The sequence below is a fragment of the Microtus pennsylvanicus genome, chromosome 10 (assembly GCF_037038515.1).
Source record: "Microtus pennsylvanicus isolate mMicPen1 chromosome 10, mMicPen1.hap1, whole genome shotgun sequence".
NCBI lineage: Eukaryota > Metazoa > Chordata > Mammalia > Rodentia > Cricetidae > Microtus > Microtus pennsylvanicus.
In genome coordinates, this window is record NC_134588.1 from 52,866,708 (window position 1) to 52,893,577 (window position 26,870).

At 45.8% G+C, this 26,870-nt stretch overlaps 1 protein-coding gene across 2 annotated transcripts in view; it reads left to right on the forward strand.

Moving 5' to 3' along the window:
- Nucleotides 1-25,236, forward strand: part of Tnr (tenascin R) — a 403,177-nt gene extending 377,941 nt beyond the window's left edge. For both annotated transcript variants that reach the window (XM_075988361.1, XM_075988362.1), the window contains 5 exons: nt 6,181-6,332; nt 8,060-8,156; nt 12,633-12,794; nt 16,979-17,142; nt 17,808-25,236. In XM_075988361.1, coding sequence (XP_075844476.1) covers nt 6,181-6,332; nt 8,060-8,156; nt 12,633-12,794; nt 16,979-17,142; nt 17,808-17,927 — 695 coding nt within the window. In that variant the 3' untranslated portion in view covers nt 17,928-25,236. The remainder of the gene's footprint in view (nt 1-6,180; nt 6,333-8,059; nt 8,157-12,632; nt 12,795-16,978; nt 17,143-17,807) is intronic.
- Nucleotides 25,237-26,870: the final 1,634 nt, after the last annotated feature.

The window sequence follows — 26,870 nt, forward strand, 5'->3', positions numbered from 1 at the left end:
TGCCCCTTTAAATAAAGTTAGCTTACCTAATTAATGTTGTTCTGATAAACTGAACTAGGTAATCAATGTCATATTGATTATGATCGTCCTTCCAGAATAGCCTTGTTCCTCAGTGCATGGATACTTGGGTCTGTAAGCCTGGGCTCCTTTGAGGTTATCAGTCCCTCCTTCTGGAAGTGGATGTGATCAAGAAAGACCAATTGCAGATGAAACTGGCCAGGCAATGAGTTCTCTGTGGCAGCATAGAGAAGAATAGATTTCAAAAGTATCCTACAACCTGTGCTGTGCCTTTTAGTACTGTTTGGTCTCGCTGCTTATTTTAATAAGAATAACTCTGGCCTTGCTGAGAAAGCTGAGAATTGTATTTGATTTTACCTCTTCTGTCTCCTGAAAGGGTTGTATAAAGCTTATGAGAGCTCATCATCAAATTCGCAGTCTGCTATCACTAGTGATGCCACACCTGAGCCTGGAGAGTCTTTGTAGTGGGAGATTTTTAACTTCAAATAAGCTTTGAAGAATAGTTGTGATACTCAATACATTATCATATGTCACCTTGGGGGACCTCTAGTAGTCAGTGGTGTTCAAGGAGTGGTCCCTGTCATCCATGTTGCTGAATTTATTTACATAGAGTTGTTGTGCTACTGAACAGAACAGGGACGTGTGGCCGCCCTTTGGGGAGGCTGTAGGTCTCGTTGAGCAGTGCTACTATTTACTGTGGCTTATACGATGACCTCATAAGTGCTCCAGAAAGAACTTATATCGAGCTTATATATCGCTAGTCACAGGATTTGATTTGGCCCATTTTAAATTGCATCATCGCCAATGTTTACAGAAAAAATCTAATTTTGTGTCCTCTGTTGTTATCATAGGGATGGATGTTAGCGCTCACACAGCACTAAACATCTAATCAATACCGACGGGGTAGGTGCTTGTTGTCAGGCTCTGTTCGGAATGCTAAGGACAAAGTGGTGATTGACAAGTCAGATGCCTATCCCTGTGATTTTTTAGTAATAAATGGAGATTTGTTATATCGACCTACATGATATAGTCCGGGAAGTTCAACAATGACTGTATCACAGTGGAGGGGTTGAGACTTTATAAAATTTTTACTCAAAGGACAGAGGCACCAAAAAATAAATAAAATAATAATACCCGCACCTCCAAAAGGACACTTGTTGGTTTAAGCAATGCTATGTCTGCAAAGATAAACAGTAGGGCATCGCTTGCCTTCAGTAGAATGTCCGTCTCCTTACACAGCATGATCTGGTATCATATCCCTCCAAGCCAATGCTTGTTTGCTGTTAGCTAAATCTTTACTTTTCCAAATGCTCTGTGACTTTCTACATGGCTGGAGTACCCTTCTCCACAAGACCAAGAGTGATCTCTGTCAGTTCCTAAAGTAAGAAAGCTTCCAGATTAGCGCTTGTCAAATTCTACTCCATCCCACAACCTCACTTCTCAGCCCCCCTTCACCAGCTGCCAGCTTCACCGCATACCCACGCTGATGCCCTCTTATCCTCCCATGTCTGTCTCTGTCTCAGAGCACTGAGAACTGGAGATCTTATTTGTTTCTTCCACAAAACCATGAGCCAACCAAAGGATGTCTTCTCTCCCCTTGTATATATCGCTTATCCTGGTATTTAGAAACCAAGAGACATTTTCCCATATGTTTGTTAAGTGAATAACAAGACAAGGTGGTAAATTTGAAGATTCTCTGAAAAAGTCGAAGTGGTAAAGTAAGCTCATATGAGCTGATTGGCAGCTAGGCTCTGTCCACAGACTTCGGCTGTACCCCAAAGTTTTGTCAGTTACTTTGCAAATATGGGTTGTTAGTTTTAACATAGTGGGTGATTCTGGGGAGAAATATACATTGTTCTGCATTTACTGAGAAACCTGCTGTTGCTGCTCGCAGAGGGACACTCTGATGTCACAGTTTTGGTTCTGATGCTGAGTCTATCAGACTGGACGGCAGGCGGAGGCTCCCTACGATTAGGCTGAGCCCATCAGAGAAGGCAGAAAGTAGAGGCTCTCTAAAGCTATTGTGCTGAGTCCATCAGAGTGGACAGCAGGCAGAGGCTCTCTAGTGCTATTAAATCTGACCATTTTAAAGACTGTGTGTGCCCAAGGACACAAAACAAGCGAGGGCTGGAAAGGGACAGAGAGAGCTCTTCCGCTCACCCCCCACTGGCAAAGAGCCATCCGAGGGCCCTGTGTGTTGTGAAGATAGCTGCTGTCCACTCAGTGTGCAGCCTTTGATGCCCAACACAAACCAATTTCAGAGCAATTCTTCCGGTGAATGCCCTGGGCCTGCGGATCACACAATTACATCTCGAAATACTTAACCAGGAGACATTTCAGTGTACTGATCACTTGGCATTGCTTTCCTTCTAACTTGGTAAATCACCATAGCCTGTGCTTTTAAGAAAAATGCTACTTTATTCAATCAGGCTCAAATTATTGCACCAAAAGGAAGAAAAGCCTCCTAGGTTATGTGCATAGTCAGAAAAATTATTAGGATGATAAGTTTTAGGGTTAAAGGTGGGTCTCTGATTAGATGGCATCCAGAGAGCAGAGGGTGCCTGTGATCAGCCCCGATAATCCTTGAAAACATACAAGGTCACGCTGTGCACATTGACCCAACAGGTCAATCAGAACATGAGAGAGTTTTTATAATTGCTAACTGAGCCAAAGTCCAATACCTCCAGAGAAACATGGTGGCATGGCAAAGGCTGGGTCACAAGGCTTACACTCAAGGTGAAATAGCCCCTCTCCTCTTCATCCCACCCAAACTGAAAGTTGGAATGTCCAGGATGTGGTTACTGAGGCGGAAAGAACATGAGAAGTAAAGGGAGAAAGAGAGAGAAGAGGGGAGACAGGAAGATGTGTGTGAGAGAGGAGGGAGAGAAAAATTCCATTATCCACATAGTAATCTGGATCTAAGCAGGGAGGACTGGCCTAGAGGTCTTCAAGGTACCATCGCATTTACTCGCTCCACCTCTTGGATTCTGAGAAGAGGAACATGTAAACTACAGATAACAACTCTATCTGAAGCACTATGGTAAGATACTGACCTCTGAGCCTGTCTCCCTGCTTGACACTATGATGTGGTGGAGCAGGGATGGAACACCGGAATCTGAACAATAATGAAGTACATGACTTGAGAGCTCTCAGCAAACCTCTGCTTTCTCTTAGCAGAGTAAAGGGACTGGTAGGTTGATGAAGGACTAGTGGGTCTGAGACAAACTTGGGATGCTTTCGAGGCTGGAGGAGGATGGAGGGAAGCTTCATGCCACATCTTCTCCAAATTCCCAGGGACTGAAGATCCCAGGTTGCTGCTTCTGATCATCTATGAAAGCAAAATGCTTCTTGATTGCCTTTCCCACTAATGCCATAGACCAAATTACAGTAAATCGAATCTCTTAACAACCAGATGGCCTTGTAATTTGTCAAGGGTAAGGCAAGTGCACCCAGCAACCATGCATCAACCTCCCACACACTTGGACAGTGCCTCCACCTGCCAGCTTACTATGGGAGCTCAAAAGGAGGAGCATATGGCCTTCCTCTCCCAGGGCTCATCTGAGACCTTTATCCCATCCATCTTTGGCATCCATTAGATGCTTATTCCTTCAGCTGATCTTATTCTTATCTTCCAACTTTAAAAATAAGTGAATGGTTTGTGTGTGTGTGTGACAGCTACTTTGATACTTAAAATTCCCCTTCCCCAAAGCAAGCCATTTTTATTTTATTTTATCTTAATTTATTGCATGCACCTACATTAGGTCTAACTTTAGAATAATTAAGAATGGACTTGATACCCTCTCAAAGTATCTATAACATAAATTTTAGTCATTATCAATGAAGAAGGAGCTTATGTAAAATTGGTTACTTCTATAGTCTCAAATTGAGTTTGGTTTTATATGTGTATTTGAGTGAGTTGTTGTGCTGGGTTTGGGGGAGAGATTTTCGTGAGGGACCTATGGAATACTGAGAAAAACGAGTTTTATCTCTCTAAGAAACTGCTTTCAAGACCAGAGTCAAAGATAGCCTGGCTGGCTGGAAATAAGGCCAGTGTCCCCAAAGCAATACAGAAAGGGGACAGAAATCATTCATGGCTGCCCCTAGAAATGAAACTAACCTTCAAGGAGAGGTGAGACATGAGTTTTCAGAAGGTCTTGGACACACCGTAAGAAAAAAGAAAAAAGTCAATAGCTCTTCTCCTGTGACTCCTGAAATCAGTTTTGAAGGGAAGCATTTAATTGGAACATATATTGTACCTGCAGTATTTTGTTCCTATACGTCAAGTACAAAAATCACCTACTCATTACATAGATGAAGATCCTCAACAAACTGGAGTATAGGTTATATTTTTTTTAAGGTTTGCTTTTTAACAACTTCATATTTTATTTGTATATGCATATATCTATATGTGTATTTGTATGTGTGTATATACACCACATGTATGCAGGTGACCACAAGGACTGAAGAAGCTATCAGAGTCCCTGGGTCTGGAATTGCAGACAGTTGTGAGTAGCCTGAGGTGGGTGCTGGGAACCAAACTTGGGTCATCCGAAAAAGCAGCAAATGCTCTTAAACACTGAGTTATCTTCTCCATCCGTGGATGTATTCCTTTTTTTTTAATAGATTTTACAGTACACTTGACGTGGGTTCTGAAATTTTGAGTCTTGTAACTTTCTGAGCAGTTTTCTTTCTTTGTTAAGGTGTCGGATCTCTATCGACCTGCCTTTCTCTAAAGTTTCTCACAAGAATTAAATAGAAAAACAAGTTCTCTTTGTAAAGCATGAATTTTACAGAACCATATCACCAATCCTTGGTGTGACTATTCTTGAAAGTGCCCTGTTCCACCAACCTTTGGCAAACCTGTGGTAGCGATCTGAAGTATGGTCCTCGGAGTTAATATATCTCTGGGTCAGGTGGGTTGGGGGTGGGGACTTGATGAAGCCCAGTAGCCTCTTCCTAACACAGAATGCTTTACAGAAAACCTGTGATGGGGACTCTCAGAAATTTTAGTGTGCCGTCTTCCTTGTGTGACATGTCCTGCCCAAGTCATCCACTGTCCTGACTTTCCAAGTGGCAGGGTGTCACAGCTGTAGTGTGTAACACCACCAGGAGGCGCTGTGTTTGCTGGAACCTGCAGTCTGGCTTCAACCTCTCTTCCTGTCTATCTGGGTTCCATATAGAAACATAGCTGTATCATGTGGCCCTGTTCTTCACTGGCCCGGAAGCCCACATTTACAGAGCTCCACCATGCCTCACGTGGCAGGCTGTGCCTTTAACTTGCCCTCTAGGCAGGGTCCTCCAGTGTAGACTGCTCTCGGCTTGCCTGATAAGCACAAAACTTATCTCAGAGGAAAGTGCTTGAGGATTTAAGCTTCTCTTACAGCTAATTAGGTATTGTTTTACAGATTGGGTTGTTCCTTCTGAAAGATGAGCTGCAATTTACTTCCCCTGCCCTCTCCTTAAATTTAAACCGAACTGTAAAACATGGCTGTTTGATTGTTTAGTACAATCAAGAGATTGCTTTGCACAGGGAATAGACATTCATCTCTATGCTAATGCTGAGCTTATTTGGGCCCTCCTTAATGGCTACCACGTGGATGACAAACACTTTGGTCAGATGCCGTTCTTCCACTGAAAAGGTGGTCCAGACAGTGGTCTGCTGGCCCGTCTCTGAACAATCAGTGGCATCATCTTGTTTTCATGCTGCAAGGGAGAAGGCTTTATTACCCCCATTTTACTGAAGAGGACGTGGATGCTCAAGACTTTTAGCTTTTAGTCAAGCAAACTGAGAAGCAGAGAATCCAGACCACAGACTCAGAATGCATTCAAGTTTCACACCCGCACACTGAATGTCACACCCACGCATCATGAATTTTACTCCTGATGAAGTACCAACCACAAGACTCTTTAAAACATCCTCTGTCCCAAGGGTCCCTGTGTATAATGGAGAAAGGAACCATTCTTTAAAAATTGCCTTGGGGCTGATAAGATGAGCAGCAGGTCAAAGGCATTTGCTGCCCAAGTTTAGCAATCTGAGTTCCATCCCCAGGACCCAAGGTGGAAAGAAAGAACTGGCTCCCTCAAGTTGCCCTCTGACTCCAAATGCATGCGTGTGGCACACATGTAATAAATCTAAAATTTTCAATTGCTTTTCTTCTGTAGGGGGCCGGCTCTTCTCTCTTCCTCAAGACTGTGCCCAGCACTTGATGAATGGAGATACTCTGAGTGGAGTTTACACCATCTTCCTCAACGGGGAGCTAAGCCACAAGCTGCAAGTATACTGTGACATGACCACAGATGGGGGCGGCTGGATCGTAAGTACATGCTGTAGGCACATCTTCAGGCTTCTAGTCCCCCTGGCTGAGTACCTGAGGATTGCATTGTCACCATCCTTTGGTCTGTCCTTTTCTCTACCCCCTTCACTTGGGTCCTGGTCTCCTCACTGCCTTCAAGACCCCCATCCAGGCGCTCACTCATAAGCAGAGAAAGGAATGACCATTGTTTGTTCCACTTTGTTGCTATGATAAACACCACGACCAAAAGCAGCACAGGGGAGAAAAGTGTTTGACTTACACTTTCAGCCCCTAGTCCATCATTGAGGGATGTCAGAGCTGAACACAAACAGAAGCTAAAGCAGAAAGCATGGAGGAAAGTTACTTACTGGCTCAGTGGCTTATGTTCAGCTATTTCTTATACAGCCCAAGCCCACCTCCCTCAGGATGGTGCTACACTCAGTGAGATGGCCCTTCCCACTTCAGTCAAGATAATTCTTCATAGACGTGGCTACTTGCCAATCTACTGGCAGCAATTCTTCACCTAAGGTTTCCTCTTCCAAGGTGACTCTGTGTTGGGTCAAGTTGACAATAAAAACTAAGCAGGACACATACGAAGGGTGCAGTGGCCCATCCCAAACAAAGGATGTGAGATGACTGCCTTCCTTGCCTTGGGCACCTTCTGCAAACCAAGTGAATGCAGGGGCTGCTGGGGAAAGGAAAGGAGTGAGGCACAAGGATCCTACTTGCCATGGGCTGGAGCTAAAACAAAGAGGAGGCAGCCACCTCACAGAAACATTTGAGCCTCTCATGGTGAGGTAGTTCATTACCTAATCTTGGAGGGTAGCATCTGGTAGATCAGATCTGGACAGAATGTGGATGACCCTCTAGTTGCAAGAGCTGCTTTTGTCTTCATCCTGTTCCAGATCCCAGATTCTTCCCCAGAGCTGTCATAGCCTTTAGGGAGCAACAGTGGTTGGAAGAGACACTGGTTGCTGACACCACCTCCTCTCATACCTGATAGGCCAGTGCAGAGCAGAAGAAATAGGGCAGCTGGAGATGCTAGCCACTGCACACTGAGCAAGTTCCTGAAGCTGGCTCTAGGCAGAGCAGCAGGGGTTGATTTCAGTGTAAAAGGAAGCAGCTCTCCCCCTCCCCTCTTCCCCCCCCCACACCCTTAGCACTGCTCAGATACAGCACCGGAGCTTTAATGCTCCACAACGGGAAGGCTCGGAAGAGTTAAATGTTGACTACACTCATAATACCCTGGGGAGACATTTTCTTTTATGTTTCTGACATATTTGTGCCTCCTTCTTAAAGCGTAATTGGAAATTGAAGCCAAGGCTGATGTATTGGAGGTTAAATGAAATTAGCACTTACACAGCTTGGGAAGTGAATGATAGGCAATTGCTTTGCCTGCAATAAGATGATGACAGTGACTGCATGATTTGAAGTTGGTCCCAGTCCTTTGGTGAGAAATGCTTTCTGCTACTCTCTGTGGTGCAAAAAGATTAATTTGAGAATCAAGCCCATTTCCCCTGACTATTTGTAGCTTGATTTGTATCCTGAATCTTTTCTATATTGCAGGGGTGCAAATTAATGTCGATATCACACCCTCGGCCTATTTGTCAGGGGCATCAGCACTTCAAGAAAAGGGCTCTGAGCATCCCCTGCGAAAGCTACCACGGAAATATTAAGCTCACTTCTGAAATGGTCCTTATGCTAGCTGATACAGTCATATGGAGCATCTCCTCTCTTTTTCTTCACAGGTGTTCCAGAGGCGGCAGAACGGCCAAACTGATTTTTTCCGGAAATGGGCTGATTATCGTGTTGGCTTTGGGAATCTGGAGGATGAGTTTTGGCTAGGTAACATCCACTTTGTGTTTTCTCTGCACAGGCTGCCCTGGGTTTCTGTCCGTCTCTATCCCTTCTGCCTGGGATTGTCAGAAGTGTGTGTCCATTGAGCAGTTGACAGCATGTGAATTGCTTTTGTGCCTCTTGCTCCGTTTGGCTCCGCTATTGATCTGTTTTTATCTGACTGTGGTGTTTTCCTCTTTGCTCTGTCTCTTCCCATCCTCATTAATAGTCTTTTATGCTGATGGATCTTGACATGAGGCAAGTACAAAGACAAGGATCTGCCTGGTATGGGCCTGATAGGGAACGGAGCACAGGAAGGAAGCAATGGGCAGGCTGGCCCTGTCTCGGAAGCTAGGCAACCAGCTAGCCAGCCTGCAGGGTAGAGAGAGAAATGAGACTCTGCTGGGTTCCTGGGAGACTGTTATTATCTGCCGTGGGAGGGGACGGGGCAAAATGAGAGTGACATTAGAGATGGTTTCCTAGAGGTGTGACACAGCAGGAAGTTTAGATGGAGGTTTAGGTGAGTACAGGAAGATAAACACAGTCACGTCAGACTGATGGTGCTGATGCTGGCTCATAAGCAGACAGAGTGTGAATGCCTACATTTCTCTGTAAGATTTTCCTAATGGTTGATAAATGGAGGCGGAGAGAAACAGATAAATGATGGTGTTAGATACTTGCACTCTTCTCTCTCCAATACCTGCCACGTTCTTGTCCAAGCCTCACAGTCTTCGAGGGTGGTGAGTTCCCTACCCTCAGGGTAACCTCATTGCCTGCATGGCTCTAGAATGATCTTCCTCCTGTCCTGAATCTGAGGGAAGGGTAACAAGCTCCTCAGCCAAGGTGCAAGACCTTTGAATCTCCTTCTTTCTGGATCCTTCTTTCCACCTTCTCTTTATCCCATCCCACTTCCCCAGCACCCACCTTCCATGTACAACCATGGAAGCTTCCTCTTCAAGAAACACTCCCTTAGCCAATTTTCCCTTCCTCACCTTGGTATCTGCCTACTTATATCCAAAAGCCAAGTTAAGTACCTCTTCCTCTGTAGAAGCCATACTGACTTTTTTCTTCCATTGCCTGTGAGATCATTGGCCAAGTTCCCATATGGCCTGAATCATGGTATCTATTTTACTTTATCAGTTTAGACTATATTGTATGCTTCTTAGGGTCTTACCATTCCTCTTTAGACATCACTACCTAAAACTGCCGGAGATACACGTATCTCAAGTGTAAATATCAATTAATGATAAGAGTTCCTTGAGTATTTGTTAGATGGCCAAATCTATGTTTGTCAATATAGGAAATAAAAATGTTCGGTAAGAACCTTAAAAAAACACTCAGAATTCAAACAAGCAGAAAAATGTGCTTTGATTTACAACACTTTTTTTTTCAAACAGCTTGGGAGCCAGTAATACCCATGAATCAATGTAGACATAAGTAGTCAAGACTCATGGCTACAAAAACCTAAGCCACTGTGCACCCGGTTCACAGTTTCTATCATTCCTGTGAAACATGTGAACTATTCAGCACTTAAATGTTCTATATATCACTTTCTATTTAATTAAATATTTGTTTTAAAGAAGCTTTATCCGCTGCTAAAAAATGGAAAGCTAGTTGTTGTGTGCCATAAATAAAAAGATGCCTCGAAAGTAAAAGTATCGTTTAAAACTGAAGAACGAGAAGAGAGCAATATTAATATGATTAAACGACAGTTACATGCAAGAATACCAAGTCTATTGCCGCTGCTGCAGCTGCTGCTGCTGTTGAATGATGATCAGAAAGGGCTCTGTGTTCAGCCAACCGTGAAATACTAGAATAAACTGGGACTGGGAGTTGAGATTAGGGTCAAGGTTAGGGTTTCGCTTCCATCTTAATTTAAGAAAAGCTGAGTTGGAATGTAGAACCATCCCTGTTTGTTCAAGGTTACTTAGAGCTTTGTTCCCACTTGTGTCTCCTCTCACTAGAGACGCCCTTTCACCCCCAGACTAACTGATAGACGACTGACAACAAGCCCCAGGGATCAGAGGTGGAAAGATCAGGGGAATAGGAAAGAGGAGGGGTAGAAGAGGGAGAGCAGGAATCCTTCTGACACATGCAAATCGGGGACAGGGAGGAAACCCTCCGAGCAGATGCAAGGAATAAGCCAGAGAAGCCAGAAAATGTGGTCAGGTCGGCTGCCTGAGAAGCTTGTTACAGAACCCAGAAGCTGGAAAGAGAAGCCTTGACATAAGGTAAATGAGGCGTGTTAGTTATTTCTCCCTACCACTGCAGCAGAGTAACCAACAAAAGCAACTTAAAGACAGGAGGGCTTATTCTGGCTCCTAGCTGGAGGATCCAGGCCATCATGGCATCAGGCCTGATGGGGGCAAAGGAGGCAGTCAGTCATGTGGCATCCGGAATAGAAACTGCAAAGAGAGATGGAATTCAGCACCCTTTCTCCTATTTCTTCCGTCCAGGCTCCCATCCCAAATGATTATCCAGCTGGCATTCCGGGAGGTTCTTCCTACCACAATTAGTCTAATCTAGACAGTCCCTCAGACAGATCCAGAGGTTTCTGTCCAAAGGCGCTTCTAAATCCAGTCAAGGTGACAATGAAGATGTCCCCCCATAGGAGGGTTTGCTAAGAGAGACCTGAGGCTATGTAGCTGAAGCAGCAATACTCTATGGCCAGTAACTCTAGCCCCACCCCCGCCCCAGCCTTTGTTCTAAGTTAGGTTTTCTGGGACCAGATCCTAAAGAGGGATTCTCGTTCAAGTTATTTACTGGGGTGAGTTCTTATTTAAGTGGGATACTGAGAAGAGGGTTGAAAGAACAAAGAGAGATCCAGAAAAACCATAACACTGGGCATTGATTGAAGACTCCCTTTATATGGAGTCCAAGAGATGCTCTGGAGCATGAACTCCCGTCGGGCAAGGAAGCTAGTCTTCTGTACCTCCACTTTAGTCACTGCCCGGAGTCTGCTCTGAGGTATGAGGAGAAGGAAGAAGTAACACTCAACCCTCAGAGAGGCAGCTGTAAGCCACCCGCAGTCCACCTGTCTAGGAGCTAAGGGTCTGCCTCCCTAGATGCTAAAGCGCATCCAGGCACAACATCACCAGCAAACAGCACCTGCACAAGTCAAGGACAGGCTGTGGGGCCGCAGCTCCACAAACAATATTTGAAAGCCTTCCGCTTGCAATCAAGGTAAAGCTTTAAATCTTAAGCAGGTAAATGAACCAAAGACCTAGGCCCTTGGCCGCCCACTTCACCCTCTGAACCCTCTCCCACAAAAGGAAGAGGGAGGTTTAAGTCATCTCTAAATTTCCTAGTACCTACACCACTTTTTATTTCTAAATCATGGCACGCTAAGATAGCTGGAGTCACATCAAATCGAAAAGGCTCCAGCTTCCTGGGGCAGATAGAAACCTGGAAGGCTCAGCGTCCTCAGCAATACAAGGTCAATGGCTCAAAGTTTAGGTAGCTAGGGATATGAGAAAATAACAGGTCAGGGCTCTGCCTGAACTCTGATTTAAAGGGTTTTTTTGTACCTTATAAGAATTTGTTATCCCAAGGCCTGGGATGCTGAGAGGGCAAGTGAGTGGGAGTTTAGAAGGACAGGTGAAGAGTAGCCATAGCAGATAAACATGTAGCATATGATGACACAAAAAAAGAAACGGAGCCAGGAGGCAACTAGCAACAGAGATGCTCCCCAACTTATAATAGGGGGCTGCACATCTCCAGTGAAAATTCCGGGTAAGCTGAAAGGGTGTTTAATGTAGTAACCTACTAAGCATTACAGGTGAGCTACACAGTGTTCTGCCCTAGTGGTCACATGATTGACTGGCAGCTGTGCTCGGCGGAGCTGATGCCCAGCCTAAGGAGACAGTATAGCATGGTGAATCTCTACCCTAGAGAAAGGCCCAAATGCAAAGTGCAGAAACTAACAAATGCAGATAGCTTTAACACCATCATAAGATGGAAAATTCAAAAGTTCAGTTATCACAAACCCAGGACTCTCCATTTCTCTGACCTGTTTCTGGAGGCCCCGGGAATCCTGGACAGGAGGGAAGGGCAGCACAATGCAAGGTGGCCTGAGGCCTGAAGCTGCAAGGAACCCCTTCTGTGTCTGGGTATCTTAGATTCTCTTGACCACATGTTTCTACCTGTTGCTTCGTACAGCACACACCAAAAGGATCACACTTTTTCAAGACTTCTTGAGTTTTTGCTACCATCATTTGACATAGAAGATTTGGGGAAACATGGCCAAGAATCTTGAGTTTGGGGGCTTGTCAGTTACTAGGTCAAGATTAGATGGTAGGAACCAATGTTACCTGGGGTGACTCCTCACAAGAGGACAGCTAGAGCCTAGCGGGGTCTGTTTGAAACCAGCCTTAGGGTAGAAGGCAGAATGATGTGGGTAACCAACTCCTTCTCCATAGCATGTTTCCCTCCCATTGCCAAAGCTGCTGGGGCGAGACTCAGTACACAGTCTGTTCTTCTCCACAGGGCTAGATAACATCCACAGGATAACAGCCCAGGGCCGCTACGAGCTGCGAGTTGATATGAGAGATGGGCAGGAGGCAGCCTTCGCCTACTATGACAAGTTCGCTGTAGAGGACAGCAGAAGCCTATACAAGCTCCGCATAGGAGGCTACAATGGCACTGCAGGTACCCGGGGGCCCCTCGCTGACTCCATGGGCAGTGGGTGTGTGTTCCAGTCCTGAGCTGCAGAGGAAGCAGCAGAACTCATCGAGTTCGTGAACTATCTGCTAGCCGCGAAGCAGACAGTTGGGCCATTCACACAGATTCCTCCTATCCATTCAGGAGACCAGGAATCAATTATTAGGGCTTTAGTTTTCTCCCATGGAAAAGTATAAATAGTGATAGCATCTCGAAAATTATGGTAGTGATGTCTGTCCCATTTTACAGAATAGTCAGAAATTTTGCTGTAAGTGCAATGTGTCTGTAAAGTTTACTTGGAAAGAATGTCATGGGAGAGCAAAGGGTGGCTTATCTAGATTAACCTGTGTGGGCTCCCATTTGAAGAGAGCAGAACTATTTCTCAGTAGGCGTCTCCTTACAATGGCAACTAGGAAAATGACCTTTGAACTAAGGAAACAATTCAGATGCCCCAATCTTTAAGATGCTCCCTGTCTTAGGGTTTCTATTGCTGCAGTGAAACACTGTGACCAGAAAGCAAGTTGGAGAGGAAAGAGTTTCTTTGGCTTACACTTCCGGATCATAGTCCATCATTGGAGGAAGTCAGAACAGAAACTCAGCCAGAACTAGAACCTAATGCAGAGGCCATGGAGGGGTACTGCTCACTGGCTTGTTTAGCCTGCTTTTACTATAGAACCCAGGACCACCAGCCCAGGGCTGGCACCACCCACCATGGGCTGGGTCCTTCCACATTGATCACTAGTTGAGAAAATGTTTTACAGCTGGGTTTCATGGCGGCATTTCCTTATCTGAGACTCCTTCCTCTCTGATGGCTCCATCTTAGCTGACATACAAAACCAGCCAGTAGAGGCCCCCTCCCCCAAACATCACAGTCACCCTAGCACACCGTGAAGGAGCAAAGGACATTGCTCAAATGTTTCGCTGGCCAAGCTGCCTTTGTTCTGCCAGTGTACCTGGTCGGGTTTCCAGTGTTGATTTTTATGGCATTTTTACCAAGCAGAACAACCATCTGTTTCAGCGCTATGCACTCACAGTTCCATGAGAACACCTCGCCCGAGCTAGCCCTTAGCCGTTGCCTAATGTGCTCTATTACAGCACATTTCGTGAAGCCTTTTCTACCGGGTACGCTGCTGTTTGGTACATGGGGTTACTGGACATCTCAGTTCTCTGATTTTAGAGTTAAGTGCTGGTGTTTAATTTTGGCGGCATTTCCTATGACTCTTGGAATTAAAATGAACCTCGAGGTGTTACCCCTCCAATTACTGCATCTGCTCCATTGTTTCCGTTTTCAGCCAGGTATTGTTACTCTACAGAGAAAACACGCGTCCCTTTGCTATTGTTCACAGCTGAGTCACTCACAGGAGCAATCAGAGAAGCCTGAAGAGCCCCAACAAAAGGTCCAATTTGCCACACTTTGAGCATAAAACAGCCATTGAAATGGACATTAAACAAGATGTCAGACTAAATCATTTCAAAAACTAACCATTTACTATTCACTCCCTAGAATTAGAATTGCACCTACAGAGAAGCCTTTCATGCTTTTCCTCCAGGAAAAGAAACAAGCCGCCTACCTCAGTTTCGGTCTCCCCTCATCCCTCCGCTCCATCTTTCTCTCTTCAATCTCATTTGTTGTCTGTCTACCTTGGATTCCAGCCCTGGAAACCTCTCTCCCAGGCCAATTTCTCACCTGCACCCCAGAGGGCAGAACTGTTAAGACTGCACGCCCCTCCCCTGGGTCAGAGGCCAGTGCTTCCTAAAGCTTGGCTAGTCAAATGAATGGTGATTCATCCTCCTCAACTGATAAAACCCTGGGTTTATTTAGGCTATACCATTTCTGGCTCCACTGGCAACCAGCCACCCCAGGGCCTCCAGCATTTCTGATGGCCCTCAAGCTCCAAGACTATCTACTGAGATTCAATCTGAGACTTCCAAACTGTGCCATCAGTAAGGGCAGAGGACCTCTTCCTGCCTGGTTTCAGGGGACTCTTACAGAGTAACCACCTAGTTTAAAACAGAAAATGCTGGAAAGTAGCTTTCTGCGTAATAAATGGTAGTCTTGGGTTAAGGATACTCATATAAGGGTGTCTGTATTGTACGCAAAGGATCTTTAAAATCCGCCTATTAGTCTGAAACCACGACCAAAAAGCAAGAAGTTGCAGAAAGACTAGGAACAGTGGAGGGGAAGACTTGATGGGCTCCTTTGGGCCAGCTGTATGGTTGCAAGGAACAAGACCAGAGGGCAGTGACACATACCTATTAGAGCATACCGAAGGTTGAGGTGGACAGATTGAGCACTAAGGCTAACCTGGACTATATAAGAAGAGTAAAAAAGGGAGGGCAGTGGAAGAGAAGAGGGAGGGAGGGAGAGAGGAGCAGAGAGAAGAAAGGAGACAGAAAGATTAATTCCGGAAAGTCTTGGCACTGAAGGAGAAATTGAGTCTTTACATGGAGGGAGGTCTTGTAAGTCCGTAGTGGCATAATGGGATTTGGGTTTTAGAAAGATCTCTAGGACAGCCCCAAGCAGGATACCGGAAATCTGAGGGAAGAACAGAGAGACCAACTGGTGGCTGTTGTATTAATCCTGATGGGAGATAACAGGAGCCCTCGCTAATGTCAGAGCCGTGAGAAAGGTATGAATCTGAACAGCGTCTCAAGAGAGAAAGCCAGGGCTTAGCTCACGTCCTCACGTCTTAAATATATGAGGTACATGTATGAGGCACAAATGAGGACGGAGGGTACAAAGACCAAGGGGACCACGTCTGAAACTATTGGTCGGCAGCATCAAAGTAGAAACCAGAAAGAACTGGTGGGAGAATAAGGATGTAGTTACTCCAGCGTGCAGAAGGTGAGATGACATGAACGTGAGCAGACACAAACCCGCCAGTGAACTGATGTCAGCAATGGGGTGCTGAGGGTAAAACTCAACCCAGAACTTTTAAGGTAATGGGTTTGAGTAGGACTTGGGATAAAAGAGGTGAAGGTGATATTTAAGAGGGGAAGAGGAAAATATATTTCCTGCCTTTTTCAAACAGGAATAGAAAGAAAAACTGTTTCAGTCGGTGGGGTTGGCTCTGGATGAGTACAACGTCTGAATCCTTCAAAATCATATGGAGATGTGATGAGCATGAAGCATTTGCCTCAGGACTCCCCTGTAAGACTGACTGGCCAGAGTTCACAGAAGTACTGAGTGGACACCAGGGCCATACCTTGGCTGCCATAGAGTCAGAACTATGCCCCTCTTAGAGGAAAGCGATGTTAAACATATCTAAGACAATTTTCATTCAACAAACAATGTGAGTTACTCCCCAGCATCTCCAACCACAGGTTTTATACCAAGCGAATGGCGGTCTGATTCTCACCTTGAATAATCGGTTCACCTACGCCACTACACAACATCACTGACAAGGGAACACTCAGTCCCCATTCGTCTCTGAGAGAAAATCTCACTGCAGTGTTAGGCAGCCTATCTGGTGGTATTAGGAATTTCCCTTTTCCTATGTAGCCAAAATTTTCCTCTTTGCAGTCTCTGCGCACCCACCCTCCCATTTCCCCACAGAGTTTATTTATATGTTCTTCATTTGCAACAGCTCATCATGTATTTGGCAATGATGACCATGGGTACTTTCTCCCCACCTAAGCCTGCTTCCCTCTAAGACACAGCGCATGCTCCTGCCCACTGCTCCTTTGGCATTGGTTATGATGCCCCCATCACCCTGGTTGTTGTAGATTGTAACTCTGGGTGCCCTTGTTCCTCTTCACAGGCAGAACCAAGTTCTCAGGAGTGGGGTAGTGGATGCAGGCTGATCAGGGCCAGCAAGCACAGGGGAAAGGCAGGATGAACTTACACAGTGGAGATCCAGAATGGTCCAAATCATCATGGATCCCTGCTGTCTCCAAAGGACACAATGGGAACCTGAGTGTTACATGTCCCAGAAAAGCCTAGGGGAAATAGACAGTGGTGTTAAGATGGAGCTATATGGATAAAGTTCCCAGCACAAAGAAGTGGATTAGAGAGGGAAACAGTGACCCCCCCCCGACCCCCATGAGGTAATGAGGTTATATGGAAGGAAGGCTCAGCCTAGCCATGTTGTGGCTCAGAAGGAGCAGAAGAGGTAAGCCAGGGTTCCATGTGGAAACGGACTCCTAAATGCTTCCGATTTTCACTTTTGCAGGAGACTCCCTCAGCTATCACCAGGGGCGCCCTTTCTCCACGGAGGACAGAGACAACGATGTTGCAGTCACCAACTGTGCCATGTCATACAAGGGTGCTTGGTGGTATAAGAACTGCCACCGGACCAACCTCAACGGGAAGTACGGGGAGTCCAGGCACAGTCAGGTAGGCCATGTTCTGACTGTGCTCAGTGGTTCAGAGGACAGAACCCCTTTAAAAAGAAGTTCTAAGAACCTGAGAAAAGACCACACAAAGAGCACTTTGTGGGAGGAGATCAATTCGTCACAGACTTAGTGGCACTTTAAAAGCGGGCCCCAAAAGGAAGAGAGCAGAAACCTAAAGTAACCAGGGCTATTTCCCAAAGAGACTACAAGTCCACAGTCTGGGCTAGGTGACAAACAGTGGAACACACTCAGGGAAGCCCCTTCAGTTCTTGGGAAACCCAGAGGTTGCTCACCCCAGGTGGAAACCACCCAAGTCTCTGCATCACAAAGGAGCTGTTCACAACTACACTATTCAAAATGCTTCCTCCTGGTTGGGATCTTCACACTCACCATAGTCACCCTAGTGCGAGAAACCCCTGAAGGCAAAAACATAAAACTGGCAATAAGAAATGTCCCACAACTTGCCTTGTATAAAGCCCCAGACCTGTTTAAAGGGAACGCTAGAAGGAGACCCAGCTCTCTTTGTCACACTGGGAACCCTGCATAAACTGCTTGTTGCTGGGAGAAGAGCTAAATCCATAGTGGATCTCTCTTGATCCAGCCATTCTCTTCTTCTCCAGCTGTGGGGGCAGGGGCATCTGACATGTTCCTCTCTCTCACGCGCAGGGGATCAACTGGTACCACTGGAAAGGCCACGAATTCTCCATCCCCTTTGTAGAAATGAAGATGCGGCCCTACAACCACCGGCTCACAGCCGGGAGAAAACGGCGAGCCTTGAAATTCTGAGCACTGGGCAGCCAGCCACCAGCCAGACGATCTTTTTTGTCATTTGTTTGTATTTTATAATATGAGACAAGGGGGGAGGGGCAACAGTAACGTGCTTCACAACATACTCAGAGCATCTGAAGGAAGCAGGGATCAGTTAGGTACCATCTGCCCATAGTTTCTGCTGCCTTGGAGCCTGACCCTCGGGCTACACGCTCCCTGCTAATCAGTCCTCCATAATCATCCCCTCCTTTCTCATAGAGGAGGAAAACTGGGGAGTTGAAAACACAATTCAAAAACAGACCATAAAATACAGATTGCTATGGTGACAGGCACACACACACACACCTTCTTCCTCTACTATCTTCTGAGACACCTTCCTCTTCTAAATAATAGTAAACTGGTCACAGCCAACCATGGCCAGGTAACCACACCAGTGCAGGGGAGCTCCAGTAAGAAAGCTTGGCCAGTCTCCTCTTAAGAGGGAAGACACCTGCCACACCCCAACACAACAGCCCAAGTTCATTGAAATGAGCTAAAGATTTTCACATTCTGACACTTAACATGCAGGAGGAGTGGCTTCTCTTCCAGCCCCACCCCTTCTCTAGTTCTATCCCTTAGAGCCTATAGACCTAACAACCCAATCATTGTTTAAAACTCCAGTTGCCAAAGTTGTCTGCCAGTGCCCCTGGGTGTCATAAGCCACTGTCATGAAATAACTTTGGTGGTGAAACTTGGAGAAGGGTTTTGTTTTGAACTTACATCAGGCATTGAGAAGGGACAGGAGTAGAAATCAGGGCACCTACCAGGGAGTCTGTAAGTCCCACTGGAAACTGACCTTACTTAGAGATTCTTTTTTTGCATTTCTGATCAAAGTTACCATGCATTCCTTCCCCTGATGTCCTAGTTGAAGGTCTCTAGTTCTGTCATCAGCCAGGCTACCCTCAGTGCAAGTGGCTTAGCAATAATCAGGGGAAGAAGTTGTATGAGCATCAGCCATTCTGCTGACTAATATATCGCCCTAGGAGGAGAGAGAATGGTTGTTCTGGTCTTTTGTTTTGGTCCTGTGATAGGTAGAGCCGACCCCTCCAAGAGGTGAGATCATGAGAAACATTTTCCACACCACTTTATTATTCTGCTTTGGGAATAAAAATGAAAAGTGAGGAAATTGCATTTCGAACTCCAAAGGTGAGAGGAGCGAACCCTCCACCCCCACATGATTTGATTTTTAAGCCCCGGGGAACTGGAGGCTATAGAAGCCATGACCTCTCAGTTTCTTCTCAAATCAAAACCCAGCCAGTCTTCCCTGCAGCATCTGCCCAAACTGCACCAAGGTTCTTAGCTGGTCTCTCCTTGTCCTCACTCCTCCCCGAGGCCCCACTGTGTCCGCTACAGGGCCCATGACTGCCATCTGGGGCATCTTGTATCTTTGCCAACCAAGTTACAGATCTAACCGACACTATCTAACAAAGCTTAGGACCAGAAGCAACAGGCCTCTTGGAGGACAATCACACACCTAGCATCGTGAACTTGGAGTCAGCTTGCCATTTTCTCCATCTTTGTGATGGAGACTCACTGCCACACTCATGGCCAAACAATATAAGTAGAGTTTTTATTTCTTAATCCAACATGTACTTCAAACAGCTAAGAGAAAGAAGAATAAAGAGGAACCTATAAGTTATATGAGATTTAACTATATAGCCCAACCATGCAGCATTGGAGGTAAACACACTCAGTTAGGGACTTGAGGGCTGTGATATAGGGCCACCTCTAAGACCTTGATGGGTTTATTCACATCTTTGGGCCTCAGGTTCCTCACCTATTGAATCGGAGCTTAGGCCAAAAGGATTTCTAACACCCTTTCAGTTTTCAGCCCATAATGTGAATCTGTGATAGGAAACACAGGATCAAAGTTGGCCTTGGTTCACCATCACAATTAAGGAAAAGTCAGAATTCCCACAGAGGAGATGGAGGAAGGGAAGGGAAAAAGGGGAGGGAAGGAGACCGTTTCAGAACTCACTCTCTCTCTCTCTCTCTCTCTCTCTCTCTCTCTCTCTCTCTCTCTCTCTCACACACACACACACACACACACACACACACACACACACACACACACACACACAGAGAGAGAGAGAGAGACAGAGAGAGACAGAGAGAACAATGCCAAGAGAAGCTGAAGTCATTATGTATTGTGTCTGTGCATGAGAGCCAAGGGCCTGGGTGTGCCCGTACAGCCCACCTCATCAAGGAAGCCGAAATGGAACAAGATTGCAAGTCATCAGTTCCAGGGAAAAAAAATCAAGAAACATCAATGGAAATCTAAACCTGCCTTTCATGGGAACTATTTTATCCTGTGGAACATTTTTTATAAATAGTATCAGCAGCATCACCTGGAATCGTTTAAAGGAACTGTAAAGTAAGGAAGGGACTTCAAAGATCAGCTCATCCGACCTTCTGTAAAAGGGTTTCTAGATTCCTTTTGTTAAGGAGAGAGAGATACCCACACCAACCTGTTTTGAAGAGACTGTGCAGTCCACTGTCTTCCCAAGATCCGTGGCCAGCTTGACGCAAAACATGTGAACTTGACTGACTTAACCCTCTGCACCTCTTCACTGGGCTTCTTAAAGATTCCTATTTTATCTGCTCCTTCCCACACCTGGTTTTGTTCCTGCCAAGGCAGGCAACAATACTCAGCATCCATCCTAAGCACCCAACTTACCCATAAAGGACTAGGATTGACTTGAAGTGGACCCTGTTAAGAAGATGAGTGTAATTGCAGACACTTTAGAATACACACTTACAGGAAAACCCAAACAATAACAACCAGTCACTAGTGACCGCCAAGGATTCACGGCCGAGAATCGAGAGCCAGGCGGCTCTGCTCTTCCTCTTTGCATGCCCTGTTGCTGATTGTTTCCAGCATATTGAATTCGCATTTTCCAAGGGCTGCCTCTGGAAGAGATTGACTGTGAAGACTCTTCGTCTGGGATGACAAACCTGAAGAAGGTACTAGCCTTCAGAACATACTTTTGGGTAAAGGGGACTTGATGAGGGGACAACATCATCGTGTTCACAGCACCCAGACACCTACTTAACTGCTTTTGAAAAGCCGGGAATGATGGAGCGTGGTTCCTCTGGTTCCAGGTGAGCTCGGGCCAAAGAAGAGCCCAGAACTCATTAAACAGGAGATTGGTTTGTAAAAGAATAGCAACATGGCAGCAGGGAAAAGTGAAGCAAATGTCTATGGATGTTTAGATTTCCCCTCTCCCAGCTACCAACACCCTATCTCTAAAGAGGTGAGGTTCACCCCTAATATCTTGGTGCCTTCCACTGGGGAGCCAATCAGCTCCTCACAGACAGAACACTCATTTCAAAGGTAAATGTGAAGTACCCAGGTTGCCTTGCCAGCGAGCTGGATACCTAAACAAACTACCCTAAACATATTTTTACCTTCAGAAGTCCAGCGTCAGGGCAGAGCTATAGATTACTGGGCAAGAGGTCATTAGAGAATCTTTTTAAAGCCTGGGTTGAGAAAGGTTTGGTGAGTTCCCCTTCATCCTTTTCTCTGGAGAAAGAAAAATGGGACCCGTGAGAACACCGGACGCACCAAGCTGAGAGAGCAGTCAGTGACCACATTTGAAAATGCTCCCAAGGCTTAGTGTTTGCTTTTTCCTCTACCCAGGATTTCCAGAAGCGGAGGCACTTCCCCAGGATTGTGTGGAGGAGTGGAGATCTTTTCCCCCCTCTATTGACATCTTACCCGCTACTCTGAAATGTCCATAACAAGACTCTGAAAGATTCAAATAACCTAATTTCAATCTTAGAGGAAATGGGATAATGCTTAGCTTACCTCAAACTTGCCCAGACTTCAAGAAGGGGCTTGGGAGCCCCAGAGATGGGGTGGACCTTTAAGGTCTGGGTTCAGTCTCTCATCCATCCTCCCTGGGTGGCCAGCTTTCATTCTGATAGTAAAGGAGTCAAGGCTCCCCCTCTGGGGAGAAGGGGGCAGAGTTAGTTGGCTCCTGGCCCATGGCTTGGGCTTCTCTTTATTGTCCCGCTGAGTCCTCAGAACAGATTTCTAAAGTTCTTTGACTAACTGCTTCCCTTAGCCTTTGTTTCTTCCACAGCCCAACTCTCCCATATGTGGTAGCATCTCTCCTGATAATATTGCAGTATTTTGGCCCTGCCAGGCAAAATGGGGACTCACAGAACAAATGAAAACTGCTCCAATTAAGCGGGAAAACCAACTCCATTAGTAAGAGATGCCATGAGAATCAGGGAACGTTCCTGTTTTCAGGGATGAGTTGATGCAGACCTGGGTCCCTTTGGAAAGAGTGGCTTTGGTTCAGCCTAACTAAATCCACGCTGGATTTAGATAAAGCCAGTTTTGTATTCTTCAAGCTCTGAGAAAATAGCTAGGAAGAAGGGAGGGGGTGTAAGTTAAATAAAAGAAGCCAATGGAGACTCATAAAACAAAAGCAAATCTTAGAGATGGTCCCACAAAAGAAACACAGAAACTGGGTGAGTGGCCATGGTCAAGACGACAGCACTGGCTTCTCTAGTTCTGGCCTCTAGACAGGTTCCCATGGATTCAGTCCTTTGCCTGCATCAGGAAGTCACTGGAAGCCATACTGCACAGAAGCAAGAAGCAGTAGGGTTTTCTTTGTTGCTACACCAATCTTGCCTCAACCTCGCTTTTCCTTCCCAAGCCAGCACAGCCTGGTTTGTCATGGGAAGCATTTCTGATTTATTTTTCAAGGTCACTCTGCTCCTGAAACATGACTTCATTGCACCTGCAGTGCTTGGTTGTCCAAATGTCCTTGGCAAACCTCACAGTCTTTGGACAGTGTTACTTTTTTTTTTCCAAACAGGAAATCCTCCCTCCTTCCACAGCTTAAGAAGGCTACTGCAGAGTATCTGTTTAACACAGCCCTTGTTCCTAAGAGGGCCTCTGTTAACTTAACAGAACAGCACCCTATTATCCGAGCTGTGAGGCTGGGCTGATGCTCAGTTTCTAATTTAGAAATATTTAACTCTTTCAAAGCCCCTTCATGGATCCTTTCCTAAGCATGGTCAATGGCTACTTGCTCTGGTGGAAAAAGTACAAGAAACCTTGAGATGCAGGCACACCATACTGAGGGAGCCTGGGAGGGGGTAGCATTGGGGGACAGATACATGGATGGAAGCTGTTTTCTTCTAGTCAGTGGCTTCACGGTCCCCAGAGAAACCTATTGCCTTTAAACAATCCATCATTGTGAACTAACATGCTCAACCCTGTCTCCTAGGCAAATGTTAAAAAAAAAAACACTCCTTTGGAGCCAAAGGAAATTCTTGAGATCACCTAACATGACCTTCTCACTTCATGCTCAAGTAAAGCAAGGCCAAAACAGACAAGCAGCTTTCCTAGTTTGCACAGCCAATGAGGCATAGAGCTAGGGGCAGGCCTGGTACAATATTTTTTATTTAGATTTTGTTTTTCCTTTAGTAGAGACTGAGAAAAATAGTACTTATTGCACACCTATTGATCAGATTCTGTGCAAGGGGCTTCACATCAATTACTTTATTGAATCCTAACCAAAATCCAGAATCAGTTTTATAAATGAGGGAAATGGAAGCATAGGATTCTTAAGTAACATGCCTGAAGTCACACAGTTTCTGAGGAGAGCCATCATCTCTGATAAAAATGTCCTTGACTTTTTCTGTGTGTAAAGCAGCTGACACAGTGAGCCACGCAGCTGCCATCTTGGATCTCAGTAACATTCTCATGGAGGCCTTTCTAATTCCATCTTTCTCTCCATTTCCTCTTAACAAATGGAAATTCTTGCTCCACCCCCAACCCCACCTCCTGCTAAGTACTCCAGGGGATCCTCAACCCCAGCAGTCAGTAGTAGTAAGAAATAGCGTTGCAGCAATTCTTTCTGTTAAAAAATTTGAAGATAAGGCCAGGACACAAATGTGGTTTCCCACCCCAGTCCTGGGGCAGCACAGCAGCCTCCAAACAGAACCAGGATCAAGGAAGTGAGACCACAGGATTAAGTTCCTAGGGTATCAATTTGACCCCAGAATTTGCAAAGAGTTATGAAGTGTGTTCAAACAAGCTACAAATAGCAGCAATTGCAAACATCCTATGAATTTCTAGGCTAAGATCAGCAGGGTGCAGGCCAAATTCTCATAACCCCCCTCCCAGACTCTCAAGGCTCCCTGAAGGAACACATCTGAGGATGTCTGTGAAGACTGGAGCTACAAGAAGATGGGAGAGGAGCTCTATGTATTCGTTCCCTCAGGCCTTTCTCCCACTCCTCACCCCATTGAACCAGAACAATGTGCTTCAACCCTGACTAACTTTGCCACTTTAGAAAGATATCAGAAACTTGGTGGTTTCAACCATCAGGCAAAAACTCCAACACTGAACCCCTTTTTCCTCTCCTTGAAAGTTAATGTTAAAAGAACTAGATTTCCCAAGAGGGAATTCAAGTCCCCTCAGTGTAGTGGCTCCTTGGCAGCACCTTCAGACATACATTAGCTACAGCAAATACAGCAGTTCCTGCAAAAAAACGTCCTCCAAGGGAGCAATCCTATGCCGACTCCTTTCTTCACTACCACCCTTCAAGGCCTAGTTCCACTCTGGGGGCTCACAAACAGGGGTCAGAATCTGTAAGAGTCTATTCCCTTCTGCCGCTCCTCAACATACATGCTCTTCCCTATAGTTACACACACACATACATACACACACACACACACACACACACACACACACACACACACTGTTCCAACCCCAAGTACCCTCAAGCCTACAGGAATTCCCAGGTGCCCTAAACAAGTCACTGTGACCCTGAGGGATTACTACCTGGGGCTCCAAGCGGATGAAACTCAACCCGGTGGTCTCTCATTTGTCATCCTGAGAAATCCTAAGTACCAAATCCCCCAATCCCTCCGAATTTGAATTTGTGGTTTTAACCTTTAATAGCCTTTTCAGGTAAAAAAAAAATTAATAACCAAGACCAATTTACTGACTTTGTAGCTACACTGTACTTGAAAAGGCTCTTACTTAAAAGAAAGGCCAAAAGGAAGAAAAAGACAAAGAAAAGGGGCGTATGACGACTATGCTCGTCAGGTGACGTACCCTCTGATGAACGAAAATAAACAGCCAGAGAGGAAGGAAGAAGGAGAGCCAGCTGGTCCCATCCTTTCATGGCACTGTAGCTCAAAGACTGGAATCTGCTTGTTAACCATTGTTAACTAGTATTTTTAGTCCCGGTTGCTTTTAGCCTCTGTATAGTTCCTTTTTTAAACACATTTTCTATACGTTAATAAAAGATCCTGAAGGAAAGGTCTGCGTCTTTCTCCATTCTTTGGGGGAATTATGGGGTGGGGGAGGGGTGCCTTTTTAACCCTGATTTTTCTGGGTTTTTCCCAGCAGTTACCAGTCCACTTCTACCCACATGCCTCCTCTGCATCACCCTTTTAAGTGAGCTGTCCTGGTCCCTAGTGTCCCTGCTCCACTCTGTGACAGTGGTCCAATCTGCCTCCCTCCTGTTTCTCTCCTGGCACCCTCAACCCTGGCGCGCCCTGTGACAGCCACATCTCCAAATCTCTAGTGCCACCTACGGGTGTTGGCTGAGACTATTGACAGACCCAAATTTCTAAGCCTCCCTGCCTTCCCTTCGCACTCTGCCCTGATCCCTCCAGCTTGGAACTAGCTCAGTCAGTTTGCCACCAGCCCTTCTAATGGTGGCTCTGGTGGTCAACTCTTCCTCAACTTGGTCACCCATGAAGGCCTCCTCCCTTTATCTTTCTGCTAATGTACTCTAACCCCCAGGTTATACAAGGCAAGCTGGGGAATAAGTCCCAAGAAGAGGATGGCAAGAGAACCGCTCATCTTGTTCAATGGCTTAAGGTCACAAGGTCGGAAAGTCTCAGGGTAACTGAGCAGTAGATGGCGCCAAGCGCAGTATAACAGAAGAGCTCTGCCCCCCCTGAGAAGAAGGGGGTTTGGAGGAGCCTGGCTAGGGGAGGGCAAAGTGGCCAGGTCCCATGATAATGCAAGTTATAAAAGTGGGAAAATGCCAAGGGGCCTGAGGCGGTGTACAGATACCACGCCAGAAGGGATTCAATATAAACGTTTGCTGACTCCCTGGGACAGAGAGAGAGAGAGAGAGAGAGAGAGAGAGAGAGAGAGAGAGAGAATAAAGCCTTAGCTCCCCACAGGCAACCACCACAGGGCAAACCTTGTGAAATCCCCAAACCCCTAAGGAAGAACAAACTTTCTTGGTGTCCCTTGTTACAATGGAGAAATAGTGAGTGTTTGAAAGAAGGGACTGAATTACCCTCCCGAGAAGAAGCCATGAGAAAGGATTCATTGCTTCCCCCCACCCCCTACCAACAGGCTTCTTCACACATCTGGGCCAAACAGAGCCACTGAAGCAGGAGCCCTTCATGAACAGAAGATGGGAGTGTGGGGGCACTTTCTCAGCCCTTTCCCTGTGTGTCATTTCATAAACGCTACTCCTTCCCCCTCCCCGCAGCTTCTGGAAGGAAAGCCTTTAGAAGCAGCCACATTTCCCGGCCCTGCTTTGAACAAACCGCCTCAGACTTTTGTACCAGAGGAGTGATGACTATAATATTGAGATGAAAACCTGCCATTTGAATCTCATCCCTCTCACTCTCTGGAAACAGAAGGAAAAACTAAAGGGATCTAGGGGAACTTGAGGGAACTTCAGTAATTAGTATTTACTCTGAGAGGGCTGAATGCTAGCATTATGCTCTAACTTAAATGGGTATAATTCACCCATTGCTTAAGACCTCTGGGTACATTTACAACCATCTGAACACAGATTTAATTATTGCTGTGTTGTGGGAACTACAAACTGCCACGGGTAAAATTAAAAGTAGATTATTAAAGCAAGAGAAACGTTCACGGCATTAGCAATCAGCGCAATTACCCTGTATCATCTTCTCTCCCAT